The sequence below is a fragment of the Ischnura elegans genome, chromosome X (genome assembly GCF_921293095.1).
Source record: "Ischnura elegans chromosome X, ioIscEleg1.1, whole genome shotgun sequence".
NCBI classification, from domain to species: domain Eukaryota; kingdom Metazoa; phylum Arthropoda; class Insecta; order Odonata; family Coenagrionidae; genus Ischnura; species Ischnura elegans.
Genome location: NC_060259.1, coordinates 25,175,558 through 25,201,845, shown reverse-complemented (window position 1 = coordinate 25,201,845; position 26,288 = coordinate 25,175,558). Strand labels below are relative to the sequence as shown.

General features: G+C 35.8%; 1 protein-coding gene across 2 annotated transcripts in view; it reads left to right on the top strand.

Annotated features, from left to right (window-relative positions):
* Positions 1-24,400, top strand: part of LOC124170766 (low density lipoprotein receptor adapter protein 1-B-like) — a 171,830-nt gene extending 147,430 nt beyond the window's left edge. For both annotated transcript variants that reach the window (XM_046549708.1, XM_046549707.1), the window contains 6 exons: positions 9,467-9,579; positions 10,344-10,455; positions 12,226-12,376; positions 13,316-13,431; positions 17,481-17,530; positions 21,379-24,400. In XM_046549708.1, coding sequence (XP_046405664.1) covers positions 9,467-9,579; positions 10,344-10,455; positions 12,226-12,376; positions 13,316-13,431; positions 17,481-17,530; positions 21,379-21,460 — 624 coding nt within the window. In that variant the 3' untranslated portion in view covers positions 21,461-24,400. The remainder of the gene's footprint in view (positions 1-9,466; positions 9,580-10,343; positions 10,456-12,225; positions 12,377-13,315; positions 13,432-17,480; positions 17,531-21,378) is intronic.
* The last annotated feature ends 1,888 nt before the right edge of the window (positions 24,401-26,288 follow it).

The window sequence follows — 26,288 nt, the reverse complement described above, 5'->3', positions numbered from 1 at the left end:
TTGTTTTTATGGTTCTTCCTGTGTAACCAATACATCTGCGTTTACAAGTTTACTTGTGGGCCTGTAAATTCTCCATCACTTTGTAAGCAGTCCCGTTTTCTCATGCTTTTCAGAAGATCTTTTATTTTAAGTGCCGGCAATATTATTTATTTCTAATTAGTATTCACTCAAAATATGAGAAAATATAAGCAATCAAATTTAATTTCCATTCATTTTTGTTATTATTGTGAAGCAATCAAATAGTGATATGTTATACTTGGTATTTGCTAGGATAGAGGGTATTGGGAATTTCAAGACAAACCGGATGTCACCAAGACACACCGGAATTGCAGTCAGTGCGACGCCGTAATTGCTGCTTCTAGGGGCAATTACGGTGTTGTATCAACGTGGAGGAAAGTTCGATATCCCATTAGTGGGCCTGCGTATAGCATAGTGGGAAGCAGCAACTCCAGGGTCTTTCATTTCAACGCGATCGAAAGCTCATTGGACAAGAGGCCTGAGAAAATATGAGGACGAGCGTAAGGGTTCTTTTCAAAATCCTACGTAAGAAAATCTCTATGGCTCTCTTCCAACATTCCTCCCTCACTTTCCACCAGGCATCTCGTGTAGGGTTATTGATATTTTTGACCCCTGTTCAGCAAGTACTCGAAGATATCCCTCGATAAGAGTTTACGACCGGCTTTAAACAGTGTTACTGAAGTTACTCACGCATGCCGCTAGGGCGCCTCACCAGGGGACAGCAGTCGTAACGAAACATGAAAAATCATGACCTCGTGAGAGACAAGTCGTTTAAAAACCTCTCTGTCTTCAACGCTTTTACAACTTGAATATTTTTTCATTCGTATAAGCTATTCAATATTAGTAAATGAGCCGTAGATCTCATATTCGTCAATTATATGTGATAGTGTAAGCCATTTCAAAGATTTAAGCTAGAATATCCCGGCACAGGATGCCCATCGATTTCACCAAATTTTGTCGCCAAGTTAATAAATAATCGAATTCAGTTCCTTCTTCAATAAACATGATATATTACAGTAGTAAACAATATTCAAAGTAGAAATTTTATGCACAAATCATTCCTGGAATAATCTGAGATAATTATGGTGTAGTTTTGATCCAGTCAACAAATTATTTTATCTTAGAATTACAATTTCTAGGGGATATTAATGGCTAGTCCACGATTTTGCTTTTAAACAAACATATAATAAATGATTTACTCCCAAATTTGAATAAAAATATGCAAGAGAAATCCCACTGTAGACAGTTGCAATTAATAGATAGTTAGTTCCTGCATTTAGTTGAATATCACTTTACTTTCAAAGATTGCCACCATTTAGAGTACACTCCTAAATTGAGCCGTGAACCCCCGGATACGTTCTATCTATCGACTGTGCCCCTGTTTGCACCCACGCAAGGCCGGGTCCAGAATCTTTTTCGGGGGCACAATGGCCTGACAGGCAAGCGGTCTTCTAATATTTGAGGTTAGCCCATAATAATTCAATTTTGCTTCTAAGCAACATTAAAATATGTAAATTTTCAGCTCTATTTGGGAAATATCTAAACTTCTCATTATTTTGTCGTGTAATTTTTAATGAGGAAATATTTAGCTGCCACAATTGTTATGATTGACTGCAAAATTTTCTAGTTTTCAAAATGAAAAATCGTGAAATTTGATTTCTCATTGAAGCAGCTGTGGGTTAGAAAGGGTTAAAAACAACATGCAGCAAATACTATGCAAAACATTCTCCTTATTTAAAATGAAAGTTATAAATATTAAATCAAATGATTAAGGCTCCGTAATATAAAAAAACGAACCTAATGATAACCATATTAAAAATCTTGTTTATTTCTTAAGCGTCTGGGGGGTGCACGTGCCCCCGTGCCCACCCCCACTAAATCCACCTATGCACCTACGACATGCTCCAAATAGCCTAGCGTAAGAGCTAACCTGGTAGTGAAGCCTCAACCCATTGTGATACCTCTCGAAACTTCTGTAGAAGTTGTACAAAATTCCGACAAGAAAATCAAAAGTTTGCGTCGTTCACCCTACGGATTGATATTGAGATTAGAATTTCTCGGGAACTTCCCCGTCGACTCGAGCAAACGACAAATTCTCAACCCTCCACTTGGAACGAACTTGCACTTATAAAAACTGCTTAACTGTGAGGTCCATCCATCACTCCGGAGGCAGTGAGTTAACGTTTTCTTCGGGATTCACTATGTTCAGAGATATGGATTTTTAGCGGCTCTGCGGCGCTAGTTATGTTTCATGGCGCCGTGTGCCTTCCAAGAAAACCACAAAAGATATCAGCTGTTGATCTTCTATTTGGCGCATGCAGGTTTCTCTCCGCTTTACACAGTTCTACTAATGAGATATCGAACTTTGCCAATTTTTGGTGCATCTAGTTCCACGATAACGAGATGCATAAGCTTTTTTTATGCTCAAAGATGGTCCTCAGTAAATTATCATGAGCAGACCTATAAATATAAATCCTTGGGAAAGATAAGAAATGCAACCTTTTAAATTTATTTTTTTTATCATTAATGGAATGAGAGGTGGTTAATAGGCATCAAAAGGCGTATCGCATGTTCATTTGTTAATTTGTTATCCTTATTCGACATTTTGAGTGCACCTATGATTATCCGCAAAACTATAGCTGCTGGGTGTGGGAAAAATATAAAAGGAGGCCGAATAGCATGGGGCTACTCGGATTTTACAGAAAAACCAGGAAACTAAGTGATAATAGGACTCTACCATGGGCACCGGTGGAAAAATTGTCACGTGGGTGCAGTCAGTGCCGCTCCTGGGGTGTTGGGTTACAGGTATGGCGATGAATTATTTAAATAGTAAAACATTAGTAGTTTTTGTTAAAAAGGTCTTTTTAGCTTCTATTTATCTCTCTTAGAGCCACGGGCCGATACATCGGCTTTTGCTTCTCATCCGAAAAGTGCTACGAGCCGAAATATCGGCTTTGAGGTAGTTATTTTTTCAAATTTATAATTATGCAGAAACTTAAGTGTTGATTAAAAATCAGGATTAATTATACAGTTAAAAATAAATATAATAAGATCAAAATTAAAAAAAACATGTTTATGTACCAAAAGATGACGTAACAGAATGTTTTTTCGAAGATTTTTCATTTTATTTAAATGCCCTTGGTATTTCTCGCCTCTGCCACCGAAGCAGATGGCACTAAGAGGGTTATTATAGTGCTGTTTCTAAATGCACTGTTCCCAATCAAATTACAAAAGGAGTTTGAGCAAACATTTCCCAAAATATTTCATGAGCAAGTGCAGTCCATTGTACCCCCCTTCCGGCGCCAATAGACTACACTGAAAATTAAACATTAGTAGCGGGGCTAACATGGAGTGATCCGATTGATTGACTCTTGGTGCAACATTGGCGGCATAGTGTGTAGAACATTTGGCCTCTGACTGAGGAGTCTCGGTTTAATTCTCTGGACGATACTCCCTTCGATGAGAGGTGATCTAGGGAGAGGAAATCGCCCCGCCCCCCTAATCTTACCTGAAATACGTTGAATCCATGTAAAATGGACCTAATCAGGGATGCGATCTTATTGAAATAAATACTAACAATTTAAGTATGCCGGGCCTAGCCACGGCATTTACTTTATGGAGTCTCCCTCAATCAAGGAGGTTGTAAATATTTAGAGGCGCTGTGTCCGAGTATTTATTGTGGTCAAAGTTCCGCCATCTTGGTTTGACAATTTTTGGAAATCGTCTCCTACTGATATTTTGATATGGCCAAGTTATGTTCTGAAAATGCACTACAATGAGTGAAAAATGCTACTACAATCACTAGTATTGCGTCCGTGATTGTTATTGAATTTTTCCCATCATTCGCGATACTTCTATTAATTTATAAACACTCTCTGTTAGCCACTTTACACGTGGGAATATCCTTGAAAATATACTTTATTACTGTAATTGCTAGATTTTCGTTGGCTATAATAAAATTAAGTACCATTATAAGGGCAGGTAAAAGACTAGTTTTCTCTCATGTAAAAACTCTTCTCGGGATGTCGCGCGGGTAAGATTATATGAGAGCGCCGACGTTTCGGGTACCGACTCGCTACCCATTCCCACGGCTCATTCTTCTCAGTAGCCGTGAGAATGGGTAGCGAGTCGGTACCCGAAACGTCAGCGCTCTCATATAATCTTACCCGCGCGGTATCCCGAGAAGAGTTTTTACATGTTTTTCGCCGGGAAAGTGTAAAATCTTACATAGTTTACTCTCGTAAATTTTATTTGCAGCTGAGCTGGTTGAAGAACGTAACCGTGGTGATTGATGATAATTTTTCCCTGGGAAAAGATGTTTGAGCCTAAACTTCGCGAAGCCTACCAATGAGTAAGAAAATAAGGTTTACACTGTCCGTTCCATTGGTTATTTTAATGTATTAACGAGTTATGATAAAAATTTTCACCAAATAGAAAGCATTGACCCTTCTGGGATCACCAATGTTTTGGTCAAAGTGGGCGTGGCTCGTCCCGCCCAAGCACCCCCATTCCGCCTACACTTCGCTCCACGCTCGAAACCAGTGGTGCCCCCTACAGATATGTACAACCTCCTTACCCGCAATGCACAAATTGTGCAGCAAATCCACAGAGAAAAACATTCGCCTTGACCAGGATACGAACCCGGATCTCCCGATTTCTGGCTAAAGCACTCAACCTTTGTACGCCCTAGGGACAGGAAGCAAGAGACAAGATCGTCAAGGAAAACCATATTGACGTAGAAGTGTCAGAAATTTGTAATTTCTAGAAAAAAACAGGAATTCACACAACAATCAGGGAAAAACTGCGATGGACTACTTTTATTACCCTAAAGGAATTTCTTTTACCGGCAAATCTTCCTCTTCCAGTTCTCAATTCACCAAAATAAATTCACCCACGACAGCTAATATCTGTCGATAAGATTAACGCCTGCTTAAGATAAGTGTTTTATAGTCCAGCTAATATCGTGGTAAAATATATGTATTAATACAGTATAATTTGGATAAAAATATAACTTTTGACTAGCTCTGCAAATTTGCCTCTCGTTTGAAGCAAAGAATCAGGGTATACTTCAACTATGTGAAATATTTGCCCTAATTTGGCTTTTCTTCTTCAATGGCAATATTCGAACGCGCATATTCCTTATGATTTATGAAGTGGGGATCAATTTCCCCAATACAGAAACCCACTACTTTTATGTCGCTCTCTCCTGCACTACGTGATAGTCTAAGGATATTTTAAAACTTTTGATGAACTGTTTAAAAAAATTCATTTGGGTAGTATCAGAGCAATCGATTCAATAAGAAATAAATCAATTCCTTAGGCCTTAATTTGTTCATGTTCTCAGTAGCCTTCACTGGTCCTTCACGATCACCAGAGAGAGTGAACCCTACGAGCAGTGGTGTAGCCAGGAATTTCGTTCGGGGGGTCCAAAACCAGGGGGGAAATTTTTTGAAAAACAGGGTACTATGAAGAGGGTTTTAAACTAATTTTAGCACTTTTCATAATCGAAAAAAAATTATTTGTTTAAGAAACATTTAGTAAATTCATGATTTCTCAATATTTTTTTCTTTTATGAAGGAAAATAATTGTGTTTTTATATTTTGTGGGGAGGAGGGTCCGAACCCCCCCTGACTACTCCACTGCCTCAGCAGCGGATACAGAAAAAACTCAAGGGGGGCGCAAAAGATACCTTGAGTTACCTTTACTTTTATCGTAATACAAATAATCAAGTCACATAAAAAGTTTAAGAAGTTTTTAATGAAAGTGATTATGTAAAAATACAATGCAATGCCATCTTATGATATAAAAAAGTTACAATTGTGGCTCAGCAATGAGAACGAGATTCGCATTTGAATCCGTGACTGGCTTCTCGCTCCATTGTGGAAGACGACTTTGACGCTCTCTGACGGATTTTTAGCGAACTTAGCCAGTTCCCTCGGACTTTTTCAGCGGAAAGAAATGTTTTGAGATCTTTTGAGCAGGGAGAAGAACCGAAATCCTCATCCTTTTCTTAGTGTAGTTGATTTTTATTATAGTATGAGTTCGCATGTTGTTCTAGGCGGACGGCTGAGGCACAAATAAATATATTTTCCTAATCTTTTTATTGTAATCGAGCCTAAATAATGTCTTTGGCTCTCTGAAATGAGAAACTGTGCGTTATGGAACTATGTTCTAGATGTATGCTCTCAGTTTATAAAAAAAGGTTAATGATATTCGCACGAGCCTGGAATTTTTTGGTACATGACTTTATAACCTCCATGGGAAGCTCTGTGATTGCCATTAATTTGTCTGATGCACAAAGGTTAAGAAAAGACTTAGCTGTTTCACAAAATATTTTGTGAAACAGCTCAGTCTTTTCTTAACCTTTGTGCATCATGAAGGAGTTTCACCATGTTACGCCAACCACCATCGCATTAATTTGCCTATTGAGGAAAATTTCATGATGGTCTCGTGGATTCCACAAAATAAAATTTCTGATGCAGTGAGGTGGCGCACGTGGATGAGGAAAGGTTCGACATTCAGGTCATCTGGTGAGCGCGTATTCGAACCATGTTGTGGGTCAAGTCATGAAGTAAACACTGTGCCCACTGTTTTCACTCACTCATGTCCAAGGTTTTGAATTGCTGACGTTTGAAAACCTTATGAATGAATCAAAAATGATAAGTTACTACCTACTCACGAGTGCAATTATTTATTTCTTAATGGGGAACTTTCACCCATTTTAAGTGATTTGACACCTCTAGTGCATTGCATCCATTTTGAGGCAGTCAAATAGAAATTGTTTTGTATTAGTACTGTCACCAAATTGCCAATGCCAAGTAGCACCTTCTTAATTTTAAAAGTATGAACATAATATCAGTTTAAACGTTATTGAAGATATGTGCACTCAACCCGAACACAATTTTAAATGCCCCTTAATTGACCAATTTGAATTTAACTTGTTCCAAATTTTTATTCTAAAACTCGCAGTAGTTAAATTAGGTATTCTCTGAGGGGTTATTTCTCTTGAGCAAGATTTGAATTCCGGTTAACATAGATATGTTTCAATGACTATTGAGGAGGGTAATTCTTCGAAAGCGTTCACATTTATAATTTATTAATTAAACCCCTGCAATTATTTTCTTGATATACAAAAAAAAAAGAATGGACTTCGAAAATATAGCCACATATAAAATTTAGTATCATTTTAGTTACTATTTATTAATTACATTCAATGCAGAGAATTAGGATGGCAACATATCATTACATGGCCGAACTCCTCTTAGTCAATTTCTTTTATTGAGAAAATATACTGACAGATGTGGGATTTCTCCATTAAAAGGTGCTCTTGAAATGTAACAATAGAAATCTATCTGAATTTTGTCGAATCAATTGACATTAGAATGTAGTGGTATGTTGAAACTCACGGTTACGATTAAATGATGAAATCCACGCGTTTTTTGCTGCTGGAGCACAGGCCCCTCGGATAGATTTCTTATTCCACATGAAGCATCACCATTGTGGATAATTTGCCCCACAAGCTCATCAGACGATACACATACTGCAGTGAATGAGCTGAAATTAATTTCGGATTGGCAATATGGTTGACACCCTTTAGTGGCAAAGTATTTCAATGCAAAAAATTAGGATGGCAGCAAATAATTTTCAATGTATGGCCAAATTTCTCTCAGCCAATTCATTTTAATGAGATAATACTCAGACTGGTATTGAACTCTTCCACTTCATACTTCATTCCCCCTTAAAATTTGAAGACGATATCATTCGTTTCAATCGGTGATACATCACGAAAAAATATTGGTCGAGCGTGAATGATGAGTCATCTAAAGTGGTTCCGTATTATAGATACTTTGATATGTCGTCAACCCGTGCGATGGACAAGAATAGCAGTTTTCTCTGTCCTTTCATTGCTTGCACTTGCGTTGTAGTAATTACAGTTCATTTGTGTCAAGTCTAATGAAGAAAGGTGGTGAGGGTGGAAGTCACGTCCATAACTCAATTGAGGCACTCTCCTTCATGCGTGTCCATACAGACGACCGCCTCTGTAAAAGCAACCGGCTCATCTTTGACAGAGAAATGAATCACAATAGAATTTCTCACGGGCCACTCAGGGCGAAGCGACGGCTGCTCGCAGAGGAAAATTGCTTAAAATGATTGGATTTCGAATTTGCGGTCGCATCATCGCGCTCGAGGAGTAATCAAAGTGAACACTCTAGCATATTTTAGACGTTTTTAAATGCCTTGCTGGAAGTTGAGTTAACCCAGGGTGATGGGTAATTAAAGAGCACTTAATGTGGCGAATACTTGAAATTCTCTTGAGGTTGACGAATCTTGACTTAATGAATGGAATTATTTAAAATTGCAGAGTTTATAACACTAGGTTACGTCATATTTATGGATAAAATTGTCTAAGTGTTGCTAACCAAGACTTGATCCCTCAGATTTCAGGAAAATGTGTAGGGAATAGCTTCTTTTTCAGGGATCCATGAATATATTAGTACTATACCATGTTATTCTTAAACACTTCAAGGCATGGGAAAGTTTGCTATGCTCTTTGATTTATTATTCTTTGAGTATTCCTTAGGTATTCAGCTCAGGAAACCAAACAGGAAATAAGTAATGTCCAAAATCAAACATTATTTTTATTTATTGCTAAAAAGTTTGATAGTTATTTTAATTCCAAAAGTGATACTGCTATGCAATGGCTAATTTTATTTGCTCAGGATTTGTGATTTCAAGCTTCTTCGATTGGTCATGTATTAAAAAAAATTCATTAATTACTAAAACTTAATTCTTTGTTGAGTCCAGTGGCTGGTATGCTAGGTAAAATCTTAAAAAATGATACTTGAGGTAGAACCTCCGTTAAAAATTACTACTTTCAAAAGTAATGAATGACTAGAGAAGTATAAATATGCCCTAAACATTGAAGACTAAAAATAATTCATTAATCTTCGACTTGAATGTCAGCTACAGAAGTTGGGCGTAAAAGAACTTCATAGTGTTTGTTAACACTAGTGTTCACATTGACTCCAAAGTACTTATCTTATAAAAGTTTTGAAGTAAAAAATATAAAATTATGCAATGGTGAAATGTTTTTTTATAAATTCTCCCACTACACCATCGGGGAGCCTAGTGAGAGTTGTTGGGGACTGACCCAGGAGTCCCGGGTTCAAATCTCCTTTAAGACATTACCCACACAAAAAATCCTCGACGTGCCAAGGGAAAGGAACGGAACCTCATATCTTGGCGCTCATGGTTTTGTCCGGAATTACCTCCCCCCTCACTTGTCTAAACCAACCTTCGAGTTGAATCACTGAGTTAGTGATCCTCAGCTATAGGGAGGATGAGTATTGTTTAAAATAAATTAAAATAGCAAAGAGAAAACTCCGCAGAAATATCCATTCATAGAATAGCACATGAAATTAATATCTCTTCTTATGTTTACTTCCAGTCAAAGGCCAGCGGCAAGAAACTTCAGCGAGTTAATGTGAGCGTCACTCTCCGAGGTATCAAAGTGTCTAATGCGGCCACCAATGAGGTCCTTTTTGACATCTCTATTTACAGGTATTCTTCCAGTAATTATCATTATGTTTAGTATTTCTTAGGATTCCTCTTCCTGGGTAAAAAGTGACTCATGCAATTATTCGGGATTCATTTTCTCTGTATTTGATTTTTTTGCCTCCTTTACCAAGAAATGAGCAGTAAAGCTGCTTTTTTCTCCTTAAACTCAATATGAATCAATGGAATATATTCTTGTCACAAATTTTGTCGTTTTTTTTCGTAAAAGTCGTTGCTTTTATGGAATTCAGTTTTAGTAAGGACTTGTTGCAGCAATAAAATTTCTTGCAGCGCCATTTCCAAGGAACTAATTTCATTGACGCACTAGTAATTCACAATTTATCGTTTTCAGCGTCATCTTCTTGGTCTGTCTAAATTTATATAGATTAGATATCTCAAATGAAATTCATTTTAACGATTTTTTCGACTAAATCTAATCTTCTCTGTCATTCACAAAATGAGGCACAAACCAGGGACCTGTCTGTTAACTGAACAGCACATTTCCAGTTGCAATGCATTGAAAAGAAAATAAAGATTTAAGATGCCAGAAATATATTTGTATGGAAACTCAAATTACTAGTTTTATGAATCTCAAACTATATTTAAAAATAAATATTCGTGGTCTATTGCTAAAATATCAGAAAAATCGTAGGTATCGCAGGTGAATAGATATACAAGGTTTCATCAGATATTGCATGAAATTGTATTTCCCATATTAACTCTCCATGACAACTTTAGCACGTTGTTTACTTGATTTTCTGATTTTCCAGGATCTCCTACTGCTCTGCGGATGCCTCATTCAACCGTGTGTTCGCATTTATTGCCACCAACTTAAATGAGACCATGGAATGTCACGCATTCCTTTGCCGCAAGAGAAAGATGGTAAGCAAACTCGTGAGCCCTCTTCCGTTGTCCTATAGCATAGTGAGGTAACTTCATCTTAATATGTGTGTAAGATAACTGCCTTTTCTATATGTTGTGCCACTCAATTTGGTGGCGTCAAAGTAGAAAGAAGAAACGCCGCAAATGCTCTCCAACTTGATCCCAAGGAATGAAATACATGTGTGTGCGTAAGAAATATTGCTAACTATCTAAGTACTCACTCTGCTTGGGTATAGTTTATATAACGCGCCAGAGGACGCCCAAGTTGAGAAAAATCACATGGTAGCAGCGAAAATTGGGATGACAATTTTTCTTTGAGTTTGTCATGCGAGAGAAAAATTATTGCTCGATAATATTACAGTAAATGCCCCAGCAATTGGCGGCAATAAATAGTTGATTGACTGATGATTCTGTAGAAACTTCCCTTTTCTGAGAAATTCTATACCTGTTTGAATATGTACGCTAGTTAAAACTAGCCACGTATTGCCCGATTAATGGAGGTTAAAGATGCAAGAGAAGTCGGGGAAAAGCAAAAATGTTAAATTATTACGAATTATATTATATTTTATTATTAATTATATAAAATATCATTATTTGAAGTGCGTTAAAAATACCAGTGATTATAGCAATTTTAGTAGACCCCTATTACTAATGGTTCTGAATGTTTCAATTATAATACACCGGTAGTACGGTTGATTCATTGACAGCGTCTTCATAACAACTCCTAGAACGTATGCTACAAATTGGCGTGAGCGAGTTGTGGATGGTCCGCATTCAGGCGTTCGTTTGTTTTGTTCCAATTAAGTTCGCGCTTCGCCAGCGCCAGGCGATTACATCGCTTCATCTGCATTACATCCCCCTGAGCAATACGATTTTAAATGTGTGAAAAATCCCTTTCCCGTACACTCTTTCATAACAATTAAACTTAAGGAATCTTTGAAATGAATGAAGCTGAAAAGCTGGAACATATCATGCAATTTCCGGTTCCCACGACAGATATCGGAGACTCATCGTAACAGTGCAATCCTAAGTTTGGTACACTACAACCCTCCATTTTCCCTTCCTCCATTTCCAGGGGAGACTGAGCTGGGTGTATTGAAAACTTTTACTAAATGGAGCCTTATGATAATAAGATAAAACAAGGGTATTTTACAAGCACGAGGCTCTTGTGATAGAATCATTGCTTCACTACAGTGAACTTATAATCGGCAATGTAATGTTTTGGCTAAAGATTATATGAAAATACTGTTTTTTTATTTTAGAAAATGAAGTACATACAGGTTAATTATTGAAATAACTTACCTTATATCTTGTAGCTTACTTCTGACTGAGTAGTATGACTGATTAGTATACCTGACTGAAAACTGGGAGATACACGAGTTAAAACCCCAGTCAAGTAAAATATATTTTTACGCTGCAATTTTTGTCCTTGGTACATTAAAGTTGGCACCTGTTCATTTTAATAACCCAAAGGCCTTCCATTCATGTAATCTTTTTAAAGAAACCACAAGAGTAACATAATTTTAGGTGTTTTAATACAATAACTATCTCAGAACCTGCTGCCTTGATGAAATTGAGAGCGAATAAAGTAAAGCCGCCATTATTTTAATACTGCCTTGGCAGTTGTTGTAACAGCCTATGAAGTCAAATGTTATCACATGTTATGTGGCACATTTTTTGGCATGCAGATATTATAAATCATACTTTAAAATTTTTATTTCTATAGGACTTGCTGTACGTTTCCTAAGAAAATATTAAATTTTATTGTAGGCCCAGACTGCTACCCTTGCGATTGCACGCACATTCAATACAGCATATGAACTGTGGCAGCTTTCTCATGAAGATCCCCCGGCAGAGGAAGCTCCCACCAATGAACCTGATCTTCCAGAAAAGAAGTATGATCTGAATGAAGATAATGCAGGTAAATAGTAGACACATTTGAGAACAAAAAGGTATCTAGCTTTTTGAGTTACATAAGCCTATTGCAAGCTAATATAATGAATACATATTTTTATAATGATTCTGATGTGAAAATGATGATAACACTTTCATGATATCTGATTGCAAGAAATACACAAAAGACCATTAGATATAATTTGCATAAAAAATAAATGCTCATTTTCATCCCAGTTCAATGAAAATCATATTTTCACCAAATATTTTTCCTCACTTTAAATAACTTGAAGAATATTTTTGCAAAAAATGCACAAAATCGCAATGAATATAAATAAAGTATGAAATAAAAATATGAATTTTTGTCAGAACTTGAGTCCTTATTTATGATTTTAGATTTTTCCTGTGAATTTAATGTAAACATATTTCTCAGACCATGATTGTATGTGAATTAATTATTGATTTTTTGACGACAGAATGTATCCTTAATTTCCCTATTGCTTTAACAGATTATTTCTGACATATCTATAGACTTCCATTGGTCTCTCCTTATTTTGAACCATACAAAGAATTTATATAATATTTTTATATTATATATTATTTATTTTAAATAGTTTTCATTATGCAAGGATGAAATGATTTCCCTTAGTTTTTGAAACATGTCAAAATGAAGAAAAATAAATCATTAAACTTTTACTTTTCAAAACATTTTGTAAATATTTTCTCTTCATAAGTGGTAAATTTTACGCACTTAAGCCAATCAAAGGGTTAATCAAAAGCAGAAATGTGTTAAGCACTATGCATTTTTAAAAGATGAGACACAAGTGCTTTGAGGTAACAAATACTTACATTAATTAATTTACTGTTAAATTGATAGGGAACTATTTTGCAATCTCTCGTTGTTTTGGACCTATCAGATTGTATGAGAAACACAATAATATCCTGTACCAAATATTATTCTTCACAGATTACAAAGTGAACCTTGATGCAGTTGTGGAAGAAAAGAAAAAAATCCCCGATAACAACAGTCTCCTTATCGATTTTAATCAAGAGATCGAACTGCCAAGAAAGGAAAATCCATGGGTAAGCAATGCAATGGGATGAACATACAAGAACGATTTGCAAATTATTCGGGGTCATCAAGTGGGAAATGATTGTGCAGCGAGAGGAGTGAAACTAATTCAAGATTTTTGGGCAGTCACGTTGAAGGAAGAGAGCTTTCAAAATTTATTACTAAGAGTGACTTTTCATCGCTATACAATCCTTACGTGCGGAAAGGCACTTTCATTGCCAAATGTAGGATGTCAGTGAAAAATTAGAAATACAATGAAAATCTATTTTATTTTGGTTAATGTACCGAAATTCATGGACAGAGTGAAAATAAATTGATCTCTTGGATTGGAAGTATTGTTATGGCAATTAAATTCTTTCTAAGGTAAGCACATTTCTTCAGAGGCTAGATCTTGACATCAGGAGCAAAGTCTTTGCCGAGGGAGGGGAGGGGGTTGAGGGGAAGTCTCTAGTAAGTGGTGCGGGACATACCTCAGCGATGCCGCGGTGCGGGGTGGCGCCCTAGGGGGGGGAGATTGCATTACGACGGGCGATATCTCCTAAACGCTTAGAGATAGGTTAAAACAAACAGAAAATCGGTCCTAAAGTCCTTTACTTTTACGTTTTACATAGAAATAGTGCTTTTTCGGCCCCAAAAAACTCAATTGAGGGTCCTTAGTACTTAGGGCCCTTGGGGCACGGGTTGCCGTTATTTTAAAGTAACCAAATTTTAACACGTGAATATGAACACCATTTGGATCATTTTGAGACCAGGAAAACATAACTTTTCGCAATTCTGAAAAATAAGGGCCGGCCTAGTAAGCATGCATAGTAATTCATTACTATTTACTGAAAGGCTTCTGACCCGTGCATGTGGATGCTAAAAAATTGGAAAAGGGGAATCTGAAAAATCTGGCATTCGTGCTCTTAGATAAAGTGATAATGGATTATCTTTCAAAATTTATTATGTCCTTGATATACAACTTAAAATTTACTAGACAATGCAAATAATTGACAAAAATTTGACAGATATGCATTAGGGCTGATCGTAAAAATCGATTTTTTTTTTCAAATCCATCTGGCCTAGTCAAAAAAGTTGTGGGATCGATCAAAAATAAGGTCTGAAAATTTTGAGACCTCTAGGTGAACCGCTGACCCTCGCTCAAATGCAATTTAGGGGGGGAGGGTCAAAATTCGAAAAATATAATATTTTATGGTCATTCCCTATAGATTTTGCCGAGTTACCGCCCTCATAGAACAAAAATTTCGTGCATTTTGACGTATCTGCTACCGTTTAGCCACAAAATGCCTAATTCGAGTCCGCATCCGCGAAGAAAATATTCCAACGCCCACGCCGGCAAAAAAAGGATGCGAAGTGAGACGACTTGTCCCTTACTTAGCGCCTCGTTGATGTTCAACAAATCGATGTTACCAACTTTTAGAGAAGCGATGAAATATTTTTAGATCCGAGAACGCAGGAAAGTAGCCTACAATCTATGAAAATGCCTCTCGAGTGGCTATAAAGGTGAGCGAACTTTGGATATGCGCTTCTATTCCGGTATTGTCCGACAGCTGTGACTAAATGGATTTTGGGCGAAGGCCGCTCGCCTCTCCCACGCCCCAAATGCACCAAAATTAACACCCAGTGCGTCTTTTGTCGTAAGTATAACTAATATTTGATGTTTTAGTATCGTCTGTGGAGGAACAATCACGAAATAATTACTCAATTATCTGCTTTCCAGTCTGTAATTCTTATGTCAGTGTCATTCCTTGTATTTCGCTGTTGTCAGAGAAGTTTTGGAGAATTCTGTCACGAATCTCTTGTCCGTATGTATAATAAAAGGAACTTCAAATTTGCAACTTTAAATTAATCGTAAATTAACTTTAAATTTAAAACTTTTTTAATTTATAACTTCAAATGTGAACGTTCATCAATAGATTTTTGAATTGCCACAGCGCTAAGGTCAGATATAACCGGAGGTACCGTAGCCTCTCTTCAATATATCATCAGTCGGTAGTCCTTTACGTCGACATTCAAATCCAGCAATTAAAAAAATCTCGGATTGGTCGCAGCTTTTATAACTTTTGCTAATCCTCCGACGTGGGAGGCAAACCCCCAAAAGTGGGACCCTGTTTCTTCAACTAACACCACACATTCCCCTCTAAACTTGGATTGATATGTCCTCTTGCCTTTTTTCATCAGACAAAAGTATAGTCTTTCATTCAATCAAAATGGAGCCCTTTGATACCTCTCTTTTCGTATTCACAGTAATTAGCATCTTTTTCTGTCTACGTAAGTAATTCTGGTACTTAGTCTGGTACTAACACTACCTTGGATGTATTTTACGAAGTTATGATTTTTGCGCCAGCTAAAGTTGCGGGGGCGATCATTGCTGTTGCTTGGTTCTTGCATATACCTCAATCACAGTTGGCAGACGCATTTTCCCCGCAGAAGTTCTAGTTTGAGTTTAGTCCTTAATGTTTATTTCATGAGAAACGTAGAGATACAAATCGGCTGATTTCTCGTCAGTTTAATTTTATTCGGATGAATTGATGATGAAAATTTTTGATACTATTTTTCCATACAAGAATTGGCGATGTTGTCTCAACGCTCTCTTACGATTCCCTTTTTTTCCTCAGTTGTCGAGTTTCTTTAGGATTCAATCCAGCAGCCATCATCTTTAGTTTCGTCCGCTGGTCTCTCAATATACTTCTTCATTAGGGGGAACCTTATGCTCCTTCTTGCCCACACACGCAAAAATATCGCATAATTTCAAATGTTCCTTTAAAATTGTTTGAGTTTTGTACTTCAATAAAACCTTACTTTTGGCCTATTCGCATTATCCGTAAGTTTTAGTACTTCCTGTGGTACCGCTAAATCCATTTAGTCACATACATAATGGAAGAGAAGTGCGTCACCATAGTTCGCATGCCTTTATAGCCACTCGAGAGGCCTTTTCATAGACCGTAGGCTCTTTTCCTGCGTTCTCGGATCTAAAAATATTTCATCACTTCTCTAAAAGTTGGTAACATCGATTTGTTTAACGCCGACGAGGCGCCAAATAAGAGACAAGTCGTCACACTTCGCATCCTTTTTTACCTTCTACCACCTTCCGATTTATGTTATCAAAGATGAACGCCATCCTAGCAGCACGCGCGAGATGAATTTTTCTGTATTCGAGGCGTGGGAGGGGGGGGAGCGAGCGGGGAGGGGACGGGATCGGCCTGCCGTTCTTGTATCCGCGACGCTGCGTGGGCGTTGGAATATTTTCTTCGCGGATGCGGACTCAAATTAGGTATTTTGTGGGCAATTAAGCATAAAATATTACATTTTTCGAATTTTGACCCTCCCCCCTAAATTGCATTTGAGCGAGGGTCAGGGGTTCACCCAGAGGTCTCAAATTTTTCAGGCCTTATTTTTGATCGATCCCACAACTTTTTTTCATTGGGCCAGATGGATTGGAAAAAAATCGATTTTTCCGATCAGCCCTAATGTGCATTTGCACTGACTTAAAAATCTACGTCAAGCAATATTATCAATCCTAAATGGGCATTTTTGAAAGCAGTGCATGCTTAGTGAAGCTTAAAACCTCTTAGTGCTAACCTTTTTCCTGGAGTATCAGAAAAAATACTGAGGGAAATGTAATACAATGTATCAGCTAAAGAAAAAATATCATCAAGCTAAGCATTTTGAGGTATATCGCTGCATTAATTTTTGTGTGAATCTGTAACGATGTTTTAGAAAAAAATTATGAAGCTATATATTCATATTGATCCATTAGCAAGTTTGCTTAATATTATTCAAATTACTTGTAAAAAGAAATGTTATAGTCTGATTAAGTGTTATACATATAATGTATATTCTCATTAAGTGGTATAACATTTTTATAACCAAAAGTCTCCAGTGGACACTACCTCATTCAAATTTCTCTTCATATTTAAACATGGAAACCCTTAAAAAATGGCAATAAATCCTTAGTGAGAAACTTCTTCAGTCATTACAACCTTTATCTATCAAAGGCATAAGTTATTGTTTTATATGATATTTCGGATAAACCTAACATTACTTTCTTATTTTCTAGGTTTTGTTTGATGATGATGATGCTGAATTGCCACGCAAGAAAGATTCCATGTAAGTCCAGAGGCAAAGTCTCATAATTATATTAATAAGATTACAATTAAATCAGCATGATTTAAATACATAAATAGTGTTTAGAAAGAGCTTCAGATAGCTGCACTGTTTAAAAATTAAGTCAAATCAATGCTTGTGATGACAAATCGATTGAGTTAGAGGTGAGTAGAGGTGTGGATTTTTGGAGCATTCTTACTTTCCTTTGCATTTTAAATATTTTAAATATGAGCATTTAACTTGAGGAATGATCATTACATTTTTAGAGGTGCAGCATGAGGAAACTTTGCGGGGTATCATAGTGTTCCAGCCAGTAAGGGAATGAAAATTCAATTAGTCTCCATTTCTTCCCTAGGGAATGCCTATTCATTTATTTTCTTTAGCTAACCTATTTATTCCAAGACTTTCTCAAGCAAATTTCATTTACTTTTTTATCTGTCCGCTGCTAAGTCAATCGTATCTCCTAATGAGTCCACACCATCAAGTAGATGTCCTTGACACTGATTGGAATTATTGCGATCGGTCTTCATTCCTGACCATTGATTTCAATTGGGTCCAATGCAAACGGAATTTGTTATATTTGAAAACATTCATTCTGAAAACACTATGAGGGCTCATATAATCATCAGAATAAAAAAATTTCAACACATTATCTACTGATTGGATTTATTATTAATCGGAATCAGCAGTTCAGAATGAAAACCAAGTCAAATAATTCCAATCATTATCAAGTCAATCCCCCGACCCTCCAAGGATTGCTTACTTCTTGACAGATTCATCAATGGTCAACATACTTCACTATTGAAAATATATTCAAATATGCCAGGAAAGAAAATATTTGTTTCCTTGAAAGATTGTGGAATTTGATATTCATGATGTCGTATCATTTTCCCCTTTCCACCATTGCAACCCTATATTTTTACCTTTCCTTTCCCTCTTTGGTGTTTTCCCAGAAAAGAGGCAACATTAGGGCTGGCAAACATAGAAAACTTGGGATATACAGTCCTAAGTACACACCCTCCATACAGAGTGATAAAGAGACCAATTTCCTTGGGCCTTCTTTTTCCTTTCACAGCCATGAAAGGTTTTCTTCATTTTACTATTCTGAGTACTTATTCTTTTCTTGTTTAATCCACTGGTTTCATACTCATTCCCTTACAACACCAGGTTTGAAAATTTGAACACCAGGTTCTTGTTTGAAACATTTTATCAACCCCAATTTCTCAGATTAATGAATCTAATTGAATATTTCACAGCATAGACTTAGAAAGAACACCTGTACTCAACTCATTTATGTTTGAAGATTCTGCAGCTTTGATCTATGTAGGATGTTACTTCACAGTAATTTTATCTTGCGTGAAAGTTTAACTTTTTTCATTGCCAAGAATCTTCAAGGTGTTGAGTATTTCTCAGCTTCTGCTTTTTCTTGCAATCAATGTTCATAGCATAATTGCTGGGTTGATTTGAATCTTGGACAGAACATACTGCTGCTGGAGCAAAGGACAGCCAAAACATTTTGTGGGGGCTCTTGGAGAGAAATGCATATTTTAGGATGCCATTTTGAGAGTGTACACTTACAAGTGTGTTGCACACAAATTTTGGTGGGTTTGCTCTCCTACCCCCTGGCTGGCTACAACCTTTGTTGTGTATGTAACCTCCTTACCCAGCTCATTTTCTATCGATTTTTCGGTGTGATTTGATGGGATGTTGAATTAATATACCCATTAGTGTATGTAAAAGATGAAAAAAACTGGTAGGAGTGTGTCTTTCATTCTTTGATGTCTTAGTTGAAAGGAGAATATATATATATATAGGAGCCTAAGACTTTCAGACTATAGAAAGAAAACCCATGGTGATGTATATTTGAATTTGGCATAAATGGCAGAAGTCTTGCTTTATTAACACTTCAAATCACTGCTCTAACATTTGGTCAGGTGACTTAATTCCTTGAAGAGAATTGAATTCTCTGATATGAACTTCCAAAGGAAATGGCAACTCCCACATAGCACAAAATATCTTCTAGATGTCTACAAAATATCTTGAACGTCTTCAGCTACTGTATAGAAAATATCTTGTAATATCTTCTAGAAATTTTGTAGATATCTGAATGTTTGCTTTTCTGATATCTACAAGATATCTTTGAGAAGACATTTTCTAGACATTTATATTCAAATTGGATCCATTCAGATTGGATTGGGAAATTCAGGATATGTGAGTAATATATAATATTTTTCGGTATAACAAGAGTTTATTTTCAACTGACAGCTGGACTGGATTCGATACTGAACTTTCAACTGGATTAAGATACTGAACAGATTCTATGGACCCTTAAGGCTAGGTTTATATGACAACAGACTATTAAGCTCAGAACCTCAAGAGGGGGGAGAAAGGGAAGGAGAAAGGAAGGAGGTGCCGCTACCATTGAGAAGGCCGACAATGCCTCAGGATTAGGGATAGGGGTGGAAGGGAAAGGATGGAAGAACCTCATGGCATCATTAGAGACACTCGAGCCACCACATGTGAAACCCAGATTGACTGATCCTAAATAGATGATTGTTCTGTGGGAGAATGATCCAGATATTTTTCTCAAGATCTTTCTTTCTACTATCTTTGGTAAAACTGAATGTGAACTAATTTTTTAACTTCAGTCGATTGGTGATGTATTTGAAGATTTTTTAGCATTGAGTGTATATAAGATTGGAATACCTCAATAGGCAATTCATATCCATTATGTCTCTCATGGTGTATTCACAGGGTCACACGTTCTGCTATTCATCACACTTCACTGCCAAACTGACAAGGGCACTAAAACATAAACAATTCAATCTTCTGCAAATGCTTTTCATGCTTCATTCTCACTTCTGGCACTATATCGTCACACTTTCCATCCAGGACTATTTTCTTAGCAGGTGGTTGAATTGAATATTCTGAAGAGTCACAAAATAAAAATCAAGAAATCCATCACCACTCAATTTTTTCAAAGATAATATTGCAGCTAGCATAAAAAATTTCTGTTGTAAACTGTCTTTGTGTTTTTGGGAATGTGTTTCCATTGAACTTTCATCCTAAGCACCCAGTTATCATACAATCAAAACACCATTGACAAGAATAGTCAAATTAGTGTCACTAAAGAAATGGGTTTGTCATGTTAATCACCATTTCACCAAGTTAAAAGACTAGTTAGACATAGGTAAATAAGCTTTTCAAAATATTTTTCTGATCTTAAAAATTTTTGTATCATCGAATGTCTTCTTTCCCTGAGTGATCCAAGACTGATACAAGTGAAATATTTTCCCATGAAAAACTCCTTCTAAACAGATGCAGTGCAGAAACTATGAGCCATGTTGTAGGCCAAAAATTAAAAATATAAACCAATCTTAGTCTATACACGACAAGTTTTTCTCTTCTTGCAATACTGGCTGGGACCAAAGGTTGTGAGCAATCCTTATTTTCATTCTAACTCACGATCCATAGTATGAATAGACTTATATTTTGTACCGTTTGAATGCAATAATGTAGAATATGATAATTTCAATTTTTAAATCACATCCCTACCACACAAAGTAAAAACACCGGCCACTGAATTTATTCTCACCTATTTTTAAATCTTTTTGGTATAGTTCTGAAAAATATTAAAAATATTTTTGTACTTTGCCAACTTTTATGAGCACTTACAGGAGACTTCATAAACATACGCCTCCAGCTAATCTATGGCTATTTCCAACAATAACCCTGTACAAATGATATTAATTTTGAAAAGGGTAAAAAACTTAGTAAAATTTGTAGTCCTATTTAAATATGCATACATATAATGTCTCCTCAAAATCATTACCTGACACATCATTTTTCAGAATATGCCCAGCTGAAAATGAAAAAGTTGCAGTTGACTGGGGGGACATCAGTGACTCCCTTGATCTCCTTTGCCTCCCATGAACAGGAAAAGGATCTCATTACATGATGCCAAAGAAGCCAGCTCTTAAATGATGCTAGCTATTCTAACTTATCACTTTTTACAAGAAAATGCATTTCTCTGATTATGACACTGGTATAGCAATGAAATTAGTAGTTTGTGAATCAAACTGTGTCCAACCTATGTGATGTTTATGTCAAAATACAAAAATATTCCTTCAATATGTTGTTCACAATCACTCTGTAAAATGAATATGTTCTATGTTTGATGTGAGATTTAATGTTCAACTTTCAAAAGCATGCAAATTAACAAGGAATGTTTTTTTAATATAGGTTAGGAAGAACATTTGAAATGAGAAAGAAGCAGTTTTGCGATGTGATTGGAAGCTATTTGACATATGCTTTAAAATACATGACTGAAATGTGTCATTATTTTGGTGCTGTAGTTGAGAAAGATAAGGATATATTTTAAAAGCTATTACTACATTTTTGAGATGCATGAAATAGGGTACCCTGCCTTTGTTTAATCATATTGATGAAAACTGGAGGCTAAAAGACTGTGATTGCTGGCAATGAGGATGTGGCTTTTGACTGAGAGAATGCTTACTTTTGTAGACAAACCCCCCACCCCCCACTTCTTTAACAATAGGTACCTATCTTTTTGGGTGTTTCTATATTTCATTGATCTGATATAATTAAGCACTATCTCTCAAAACATTTCCTGGTCATTGCAAGTGACCACCATGCAAAATGTCCTTCCTTTCATTGCCAGTTTTATTTTATTTTAATATCAAGTGAATATAAACATGAATCCCAGATTATTATATGATGGGTCTTCAATGTATCAAAGATACATATAAATATTTTTAAAGTAAAATTATCTGATTCAATGCAAAAAAAATATTCCTTGCTGCAAAGGGATTATTTTATATTGCATGTGTTCATATTCCATAAGTTAATGTATAGGTAGTTTATTTTGTTACGAATACTATGAATTATGTTGTCTGATAGTTTTTATGGAAGTACAAATTATTTTCAGTTATTATGTGTATATTCCTTAAGTTGAGTAGCCCTATAACTTTACAACAGTGGGGGAATTAAGTGTATAAGTTCCTGGATTGCTTTAGTTGGCTTGAGTAAACTATCATGATGATAGTCATTGATATCTGATTGCCTGCTGATCCAGTTATTTTCATTTTTAATCACTAAACAAAGTATGTTGACAAAGAAAGGTCTAGTTGAATACCCGAATGCTATTGCATTCAATTCCATTTGGTTAGGTCAATTCATAATTGATCCATGATAAGGAGAGGAGTACCTGCCTAGCTGAAGTCACTAAGCATTCCTTTCTCTGTAATAGATTCAGAAAAGAAATAATGATATTATAGAAATTAATGCTGTTTTGGTCAAGATGTATGTGAAGGAAAGGTACTTAGCATCTATATGAAATGTCACCTTTTATTTATTAGGTTGATCAATATTACAAAAAGTAATCATTAGTGTTTCTGATGTAATCTTATGGGACCATATTTTATATTTTATTTATGCCCTCAAAAATCTTCAAATGATCATGAAATGAAGTCTGCTCACTGGTGCATGATGTGAAATGATGCATCAGAAGTATGGGATAGCAGTAATCTGTTAGGTGGAATATATAGAATCCAGATGGCATAATTATATACGTAGTCTCACTTCTAGCCCTGCTTGTATATAATGATGGACTTGCTCCAAGAGAGCATTCTTTCTTCCTCAGGCTGTGCCATTTATTTTGTTTTGTACTTAAAGTGATACTTGAATGATACTATTATCAAGTGGAAAAGTCCATTAATATCTAATTCAATATCAAAAAATATTTTCTTAATGAGTATTTCCTCTTGTGAAAACAAATTAAATTACTTTGGATACAAAAAATTAGAAAGTAGCATAAATTAATTAGCTTACTTCAATACTTCTTTGGAACTCAAAAATGTCTGACTTTTATGCTGTGAAAAAATTTTGAAATATTTTTATTGAAGCATATGAACTAATTACTTTTGTAATGCTAACAACTTTTCCTGGACAAACTTTAACTTGCATACTCGGAACTCATGGTACTATGTATTAAATGATGACTTCTAAACATGGTGATATTAGCGCATGAGGGTGGTCTTAATTGATCTTTTAAGAGCCAGCTGACTCTTCAACTAAAGGTTTTCCATCAATACTTATTGAATTTCCAACATGTCTCGGATGAAATGCACACCACCTTCAAGATCAAAGTAACTCCTTGAGCACACATTACACAGATTTCCCATTCTTTCTCAGAGCTTAAAAATGAGGAGCTATTAATTAACATCCAAAGTATATTATTTGCCAAGTAAATGACAATGTGACTAAGAGCTTCAACTTGTCAGACAGGCGTTGTGAATTATGTAGATCTATCATTTTTTGAAAATGTGAAAAATTCATCAATATATGGTAAACTGTTTCTTTAAATGGGAGTTATCCTTCCAGTTGAGATGGAACTGGCATGATTTATGTGAGTGTACCTACATAATTATTTTTGAGGATACTGTAAGGCTGTAATGTAAAGGATTATCTTGATCAAACAAGTGCAACACCTTTAAGTGTACCTATATACCATATCATAAAGGGTACCTGAATGGAAAATTGTAAGAAAACTTTTAATTTGCAAGACTGGAGAAATATGAACCTTTTATCAATGGTGTATGTGATTACTGTGCTCTTTTTAAGGTCAGATTATACAGACCATAATGATATTACATATATGTCTGTTGCAGATGTAAGTGTTTCACTGTTCAAAGTTTGTATATTTCATGGAATTATAAAATTTCTCCATGAGGAGATTGCTATCTACTTTGTATTTATTGTTTGTAAACTGTTTCACCCACACCAATGGGCTTAAGATGTTTATATGTCAAAATAATTGGCTGTATAATCCTTAATAAATGTTCTACAATCTAACTTGGTTGATGCTATTCATTCACAGTAGTTAAGAACAATTCAAGGTATATTTTGTTACTTCTGTATCCTATCTTTCTTTTACTCGCTCAGCAGGTCATATTTTGCCCTTTACCCTGAAGTATTGCTTCTTTAAACCTTAGCTATGATTTTGGAATGCTCATGTTATTAAGAGCAGACTGTTCTCAACAGTTTCCTGTATCTCAAAATGAAAACTTTAACTCACAGAAAATACTGAGAGTACATACACCTTTATTTGCATTACATATAAATGATGAAAATTTTAGATGATGGAATCATTTTTTTAATAAGAAATATGTCAAAGAAAAGGCACTTGAGCGGAAATATTCATATAAGGTAAAAATGATCCATTTTGAATGACATTCCTACCCTTTCCCTTAAAGATGGGTTTGTCACCACCTCAAAAGCTTAAGAATGCTCGAGTAGATATTTCTTAACCCTTTAAGGTCCATACGGATTGTAGCCATTAAATTGCATAACAAAATACATTTTTAGGCTGATATTGATGTGTAGATTCCAAAAACATTTATGTAAAGGTGATATCTCTAATAGTTTCTGAGATATAGCCTGAGACATATATGTCCCTGTGGACGGTAAGGGTAAGCATAAGAAGATCATATGTACTGATTATGGAATGTTTTATTACCATACATATATTATGTCAATGTATATTGTCTAAAGGCATTTTTTAAATCTAATTTAAAATTCCATGCATATGGTAATGTATGGCATATCCATAAATTAATAAAAAAAATAATTAAACAAATATAACAAAAAATTCAATTTTTACAGAGCATCCATCAATGTCGATCATTTAAAAATTTTACTGCATATTATTGTAACTACTATTATTAAAAGACATACTTTATCCATAAAAAAATAATAATAAACAACTATGTCAAAAAATGCAAGATGCAAAATGTAATTCTTTTCGTGTGACTGAAGTCCTACAAACGGTGATAACAATGCGTTCTGTTGTGAAATACAAATAAACCTTGTATAATCCACACATTTTGGTTGTACAGTTTTCAATTTCAGTTTTTGCACTTTCAGCGCACCTTTTTCATCTAAGCATTTTCAGTAACTTCTGTTCAGGCTATGATGCCAGAATACTGTTCCTAATACTACAGAAAGGCGCAGCTAAAACACCTCTCTTCCTATTGGAATAGTTTCCGATAAGGAACCTTGCTAAGATTTACTTCTATTGGAGAGGCAAAGTGGCCTTATGATCGGTATTCACCCATGCACATAGCTTTGTGTGTAAACAGCGTTACTTACAGCAATATCCAACAGATCAAAACATATTCACAAGTAAAAATTAATCTTTGCCTTTCTGTCAATTTAAAGTGTGATTTTTTTGGTCCATTAGGACGACCCTACCCATGAACTTCTTATAAGCTATTATTATCTCTGGACAAAGAATTTGGATCTCTTCTGCATTTTTTTGTTTCCTCCTAGACACAGTGTTCCGCTGAAATCAGAGGCCAAACTTGGAAAGCTTGATCATAATGGACCAGGCTTCTGGGAAGCATATGTTTTATTCTTTTCAAAACGCAAAGTGTTCCTGATGATTTCAAAATGCCTTCCAGTTATTATTTTCGCAATGTACGGCACTTACATGTAGGGATCAGAAGACAAATAGTCCCTAAAACTCGAAACCAAATGAGTTGATAACTCATCACAAAATTTTTCCCCAAATACATACATGCAAAAAAGCCTTCTATTATCGGAATTCTTTTCAGTTGGCTGACCATAGTAATGAGACAATTGAGAAGCGTGTTAGCAACAACACTATTTCTAAAATTTATGAACTGCATTAAAAAAAAAGGGAATTCACTCATCTTGCTGCTCTCAGCACCAAAACTACAGT